This window comes from Haliotis rubra, unplaced genomic scaffold, assembly GCF_003918875.1.
Source record: "Haliotis rubra isolate DU_JTF1 unplaced genomic scaffold, ASM391887v1 Scf543, whole genome shotgun sequence".
In the NCBI taxonomy this organism is placed as follows: domain Eukaryota; kingdom Metazoa; phylum Mollusca; class Gastropoda; order Lepetellida; family Haliotidae; genus Haliotis; species Haliotis rubra.
The window spans coordinates 443,779-450,989 of record NW_025767239.1 but is presented as its reverse complement, the minus strand read 5'-3'; the positions used below and the strand labels follow the sequence as shown (position 1 = coordinate 450,989).

Here is a 7,211-nt window from a genome sequence, read left to right as displayed (position 1 = left end):
GTTAGTGAGCAATTCATCGGTCTTAAATGAAATCAAACGGACCATGTATACCTATTCTGACATGGAATTCCCACAGGCCTTCTCTTACTTGAAGACAGAGACCATAGATACTTGGTCAGTCCACATGTTTCAGCCAAAACCATGCATGCTCATGGACCAAATGACCCTTTGGCCTCAATTGGTGGTATGATCCATAAATATACATGAATTTAGCTGAAAGATTCAGTGGTTTATTCACTAAACTTGTGACCAACTTATGAGATTCTCACTCAACATGTTCTTAATCTTTTGTCCTAGAACAGATCCATTCAAAGTGAATGCCATAACTGTTTATGGAATCAGGGGATTCTTCAACCAAACAGTGTCTCTTGAAGCTTCATCCCAACAAATCAGGTACGTAGCAAGCCAATTATTTCATGTAAGCCTGATAGGTTGCAAAGCTTTACATTTAGATAGTATTGAGGGCTTGTCTATCCCTTTTAGCAAAAATCATGTGTAAGCCCTGGCTTTTTTTTGTAATGGTAGCTACGCCCCTGCAAATCTCCAGAGGGTCCAGTGGACATCTCTAGAGCATAACCCAACAAAAATCATCACACACAGTCTTCAAGAATCAGACTTCAATCCAATACAACAATGTCTGTCCATGGAGTGTCTTCAAAACATTCTTGCTCCAAAAATATCATGCCAATGAGCTTCAACCCGCAACATCAGAAAGCCAACTCTCAACAGTGTAGCAACGTGATCTAACCCAACAGATCAGACAAGCTGCTCCCAACAATGTCCAAATATCAGAGAACCAACAAACACACATGTACCAAGGTGCTTCATCCCACAAGATTTCAGTCCCTTCTCTAAACAGTCTCAATATCAGCCCGTATTCCATACAAAACTCCAACAACAGACACCCTACTCCAAAACATTTCCCAATATAAAAAACACTTTACTGCCAACAATGTCCCAAAGTGCTTCAATCGTCCAGATCAGAAATGTCCCAATGTCCAAATATCAAAGACCTACTACCAAACTTGTCCCAAGGTGTTTCAACCCATCAGGCAAAAACAATATACGTTAAACAATGTCCAAATATCATAGACAATGCTCCTACCAATGTCCCAGAATGATAGAGACCACATCCAGCTATGTACCGGTGCTGGACACCTACTCCAAACAACACCCCAAGGTGTCTCAACCCATCAGATCAAACAACCTACTCCCAAACAGTATCCAGTCAACTCCAAACAGTATCCCATAGTAAGACACCCTACCCTGTAATATATCCCAGTATCAAAGACCTTACACTCTAGGATGTCTTACATCAAACACCATACTCCCAGTATTATCCCAAAGTTCTTCAGCTCTCCAGATCAGACATCCTAGTCCCAACAATGTCCTGTTTTCATAGAGACTTGAATCTATGACTTTTCCAATGCCTGAGACCCAACTCAAACAATGCCCCAATGTGTTTCAACCCTCCACATAAAAAAATCCCACAAACAATATCCTGATATCAGAGAGCCTACTTTCAAGAATGTTTTATATCATACACCCTACTGAAAACCCCCTACAAACAACCGATATAAGAGATCCTACTCCAATCGATATCTCATATCATACAGCCCTCCAAATCAGACATCCCTTTCCCGAAATGTCTCAATATCAGAGACCCAAAGTGTCGGTGAACCATCATCCCCGGACCTCCAGCACCACCTGAACCCCCACCAGATGAGTACAGCCTATTGCTCCTCCCATCCTCATTCCAACTCAATGTCAGTCCTGCCCATCTCGTCCAACAACTGACAACAGATGTTCAAGATTCCCTCCCTATTGGCTGTTCTCATAGCTTCATTACAACCAGGGAAAGCATACGCCTCCGGCAACAGACTGCATCTCTGAAGAGTTGGAATGTTAGCACAGTCCTCCAGCATCTCCCGAAGATCCGGCAGAGGGGAAGGGGTAAAAGCCTGGAGTCCAATGATCTTCAAATGAGAACAGTCCACAGATCTTCGTGTGACCTGCTTCAAGGCAATGGGCGAGAAACAGCAATAGGATACTGAGAAACAGGAAATTTTTGGCATCTTCTGAAGGAAGCCTACTGTCAGTAGGGCAACAGCTGTAAGATTGTTCCGGCTGAGATTGAGTTCCTGTAGACCTTCAACAGGCTGCCATTGATACAGGAACTGCATGTCCACTGTGGTGAGGCGGCAGTCCCGGAGGTTCAGGTAGATGAGGGGCATGGCCAAGTTGCTCAGGAGGCTGTCAAGGTTGTCCCGGAGAGTACACGAGGAGAAGTTGAGTTTACGTAGCTGGTTCATCTGCTGTAATGTCTGATTCAGCTCGTAGGCTGCGTTGACGTGCAGATTGGTGTGTAAGCTGTTGTGGAGGCTCAAGGCTTGCAAGCCAGGCAGCAGCAAGAGGCCCTCAAGGACAAGGTCGAACTTTGTCAGGTCAGAACATAAGTTCTCGTCAGTCAGCTCGAAGTGGGTGATGTGCTGGAACAAATTACAGTTGAGTATTAGCCAAACTTCATATTTTAATGTGTACAGATTTTTTTTCAACCTTTGGGTCAGTAAAATAAAAAAACAGTTAAATATTTTTATTTGTATATTTTACAGAGAAAATTACAAAAAAATAACAAAGAAGTACTAAAACTTCATACAATGTATATCATTATTATAATAATTATTAGTTATTTAAACATTACTTTAATAGTTGATTCTCTTTACATTGTTGTAGTCCATCAAGGATTGAGCCTAAAACATTTGAACATTTTCATACCAATAAAGATATTTCCCGTGGGCACAAGATGGCAATTCTCCAACCATGTCCTTTATTTTATATTGAATAACACCATGCTTACCCGTGGATCCAGCACCCTGTTGATGACATTAGGGGGCAGCACCACCTCAAGGATGGGCTCCATCCACAGTCTCTTGCAGGCAAACCGGAAGGGTGTCTCGTACTGCAAGGCCAGGCCAATTGGTACATCATCCAGCGTTATCTTACAGTCAATCAGGATGGTTATCGGACCTGGAGAAGATGAAGATAGTTGACGTCATCATAACCCAATTGCGTAGATCGATGCTCATGATGTTATATTCTAACCCAGACCTTCACCGGTCCCCCCACATATGAGTGAGTGAGTTTAGTTTTACACCGCACTCAGCAATATTCCAGCTATATGGCGGCGGTCTGTAAATAATCGAGTCTGGACCAGACAATCCAGTGAGCAACAGCATCAGCATCGATCTGCGCAATTGGTAACCGATGACATGTGTCAACCAAGTCAGCGAACCTGACCACCCGATCCCGTTAGTCGCCTTTACGACAAGCAAAGTCGCCTTTTATGGCAAGCATGGGTTGCTGAAGACCTATTCTAGCCCGGATCTTCACAGGTCCCCCCATATATGAAGTACATGGGATACTTACCAATCTTGTTGCCATGACGAAAGCAAGGGTCCAGCAAGGAGTAAATACAACCGATTCTATTGAGGTAGCGTTGTACTTTGTCTTTGGACAGATCTGAAATTCAGGCCATACACTAATATTGATAATGTACTCATTCATCATGTATACTACGATTAGGCATCATGAACAGCAGAACTCGTTCTCCAATACCTCTATTATATAGAAATCACATCATGAAGCATGTTCATTCACCACTCTTTTCTACATTTACATAGTTTTGTAGGTCAAGATAAAACAAATTTAACCACCTCACACTAGGGGTGACTATAGCAACGGGAAACAACTATTGCGATAGCTATAGTCTATTGCGACCAGTTTTTTCTCCTTGAATTGTCTCATTTGAAGTCATTTCCCATATGAATGTATAGTTTATATGCAACAAAAAGAAGCTGAAATAGTTTCAGTCTCGTTTAATAACTGACAAGAAACTTGAAACCCAGATCAAGTTTTTTAAAGAGGTAACAGGGCGGATAACTCTAAAGCAAAGTGAATGAATCTGGTATTTCCTGTATTTTGTGCTGCTCATTTATCAACTGAAGTCAATTACTAAACCATCGATAGTCACACATACTATCGATGCATCGATAGTTTTTCGTTTCTACCATCGAGTAATTGCTATCAGAGATAGTTCGATGTATCGTTAACGCCTTACCTCACCTCACCTCACCTCACCGAAACCCCATCTAACCACCTCACCCTATCTCACCTCACTGACACCCCATCTTATCACCTCACCCTATCTCACCTCACTGACACCCCATCTAACCACCTCACCCTATCTCACCTCACCGAAACCCCATCTAATCAACTCCCTCTATAGGAGGGAGTAAATAGGTCACGGTACTTCGCAAGACCTTAGAACTTCCAGAGACAAACAACGTTTCATACCTTTTCGAATAGTCTCATGGTTGTCAGTTGACAGTAAGGAACCGATAATACTTGCAGGAATAACAAATTTTCGATCTAACCATCCCCAAATTAGCCAGCTATTATGACTGTCAACAGCTGTGACAGCCAAGCATCGTTGTACACTTGGTCCGGTCTACAAAGTCATATTTGGCGGTTGCGCAATTTGGAACTGGTTCTTGAATATACGCTTGTCACTGGAAACCTGGTACCAGAAGTAAGCTGGGCCCTGTCTTGCATATCGCAAGTTGGCGCAGGCAAAGGGAGCCAGCTTAGTACCAGAAGTAAAGCGCATCGCGGGATTTGCAGGCTCTATACCACTCTACCTCAGCCAGTACTTACTGATGGATCTGCGGAGGAGGCTGTGAATGTAGCCCGCCTGTCTGTCACTGGGGTTCAGCCACAGGATGGGGAGCCTTGCCAACTCTCGACACAGCTTCCGATCTGACCCAAAACCATAAATTAAACAATAACCCTTCAACACATACAAAATAATCTTAAACAACACTCACCTTGATGTCCAGTGCACATATTGATTCACAGCCCACACTGTGATTGACTGTCCTATCAATCTTGACAACATTAATATTAATGTGTTAATATATGGGTCATTTTCAAAATTGGTAGGATTTTCAATTCTTTATTACAGTAAAATCAAACTCCTCAAAATTGATTTAATTTTTATTCAAATAAAACCTCAAACACTTAATTATTCAAAAATACAAACGTGCAGGCTGAAATGTACTAATTGACCTGTTAATTGACACATAAGTAATTAAAGGGGTGGGGGTTTGTCCTGACTGTTACCACTTATTAAACAGAATAAGGATTTGGAAATATAATTCATAAAAATCTTTTAAAGATGGCAGACACAGCTTTTACACAGACTTAATCAAACTTGAAGGTAAAAACTATCGTCATGAATCTTGAAAGTGTTATTTTGTATCTTTCATTTATTTACCACAAAATGATAGCATTTTTCTAAAACATTATTATGTATATAGCTTTCAACAGGTGGAATTGTCTAAAATAAACATCTGCTACTAAGCCCAGAACATCTTTTGATGACACCAACATAAAGAGAAGTTTTTCATGTATTATCATCAATTAATTAGAGCAGTCAATTAACACCAGTAACGGTTAGGACAATAGTGGTAACGGTTTGGACAAGAATGGCAATGGGCTGGATATAAGCCTTAAACAATTTAATTCAACATAGAAACAGGTAACATGAAAGGAAACAAGAAAAAATAGTGTCAAGGGACACGGATGCCCCCGCTGACATTCATACGACATATAAAGATCAATATTTGAACAAAATTCACGAACAAGTTCAATAAACATATATGCAACTATGAGATGCACACCTTTTGAGTCCCAATGAAACACATGTATAAGCTTAATCAATTCTGTTGAGCAGTTTTTGTGGAGAAGTGGATAGACTTAATCCCCTATTTCACTATCATCAGAGAGAAATTCAACAACATTTATTGAAGTTCAAATGTCTCTAAACATACAAAAAAATATAAACTACAAAAAACAAAACATGAGATGCACACCTTTAGAGTCCCAAGAAAGCCCATGTATAAGTTCCTTGAATTCCACAGAGCGTTTTTAGTGGAGAAGTGGATAGAGTACATTCCCTGTTTCGTACGGACGGACGGACAGACGGACACGGAGGATAACCCAATATGCCCCCTGCCATATATGGCGGGGGCATAAAAATGATATCATTTACTTGAACTGCTAACCCTATTTTGGACAGACAGCGAAATGTTTAATAGAAATTGTAACTCGTAACAAATATGACATGTTTTCTTCCATGCTGTGGTAACGGTTTTGGACAGTTGTTATATCAATATAAAACTTGTGAAAGAATTTAGGCTTTTGAATAAAAACAAATTGTAGCTTCTAAAGAATAGAAAAACATACCTGTCTAGATTGAAAATCACTAATAATCTAAAGAAGAGTGCAATTGGGGAACGAAAATTGAATGAACAGTAACGGTTGTGACATTATTGGTAACGGTCAGGACATCAGTGTAACAAACAAATGTTATCCCTCTAAAAAGTTGCAAAGGAATAAATTTTGAAAGGTACTGCAACAACTATGATACTGTACACATGGTCATGCTACACAGGCCACTGCATAGATGTCATTTTGCTGTTAATATTATGGTGCAATATTAGTCTCCACGAAATTTACTTCTTTCATTCACTTGGATACTTTTAGTTTTTGTTAATAGTGAGATGGTAACACATATTATCAAATACAAAGGCCAACATATTAGCTCCTATCAATATTCTAAGTAAATGGTAGTCTTACATATCTCACAAAGTCAAAACAGACTACACCAAAAAAATCTTTAAATGTTGGAATACAATTAAGTTGTTTACCATTACTACATTTTGTCCTAACTGTTACCTTTAATTCATAAAGACTGTAGATCTTATAGAAAATAGAAACTTAACGTGATAAATTCGTTTTGGTTTTTATTATTCAAAGCAGATAGATAAGTAAATAGAAATTTATTATCACACCATAGAACATATTCTTCAAAATTGAATTTTTTTAAAGAAATTTCCCGACTGTTACTATTATTTGTCCAAACCATTACTAGAGACTGTGTTTCTTATGCTACTACATCAAAACTCCTTTAAACAGTACAAGTCCATGCTTAAACTATATTAACTCTTAAAGACATTATAAATTTGTTATACTTCAAATATTAATGAATAACTTTTTGAAATGCAAATAATTCTGTCCTGACCGTTACAAGGACTGTCCAAACTGTTACTTTGCCAAGTAACGGTCAAGACAATTTGTAAGTAAATCTTAAA

At 39.5% G+C, this 7,211-nt stretch overlaps 1 protein-coding gene across 1 annotated transcript in view; it reads right to left on the bottom strand.

The window, feature by feature from the left end:
• LOC124253540 overlaps nucleotides 1-7,211 on the bottom strand; it is a 30,417-nt gene continuing 23,206 nt past the window's right edge. Inside the window, exons 4-7 of the mRNA XM_046687343.1 lie at nucleotides 4,714-4,815; nucleotides 3,427-3,519; nucleotides 2,858-3,027; nucleotides 1-2,489 (exon numbers count right to left, since the gene is read on the bottom strand). Of these exons, the coding sequence (XP_046543299.1) occupies nucleotides 1,752-2,489; nucleotides 2,858-3,027; nucleotides 3,427-3,519; nucleotides 4,714-4,815 (1,103 nt within the window). The 3' untranslated portion in view covers nucleotides 1-1,751. The remainder of the gene's footprint in view (nucleotides 2,490-2,857; nucleotides 3,028-3,426; nucleotides 3,520-4,713; nucleotides 4,816-7,211) is intronic.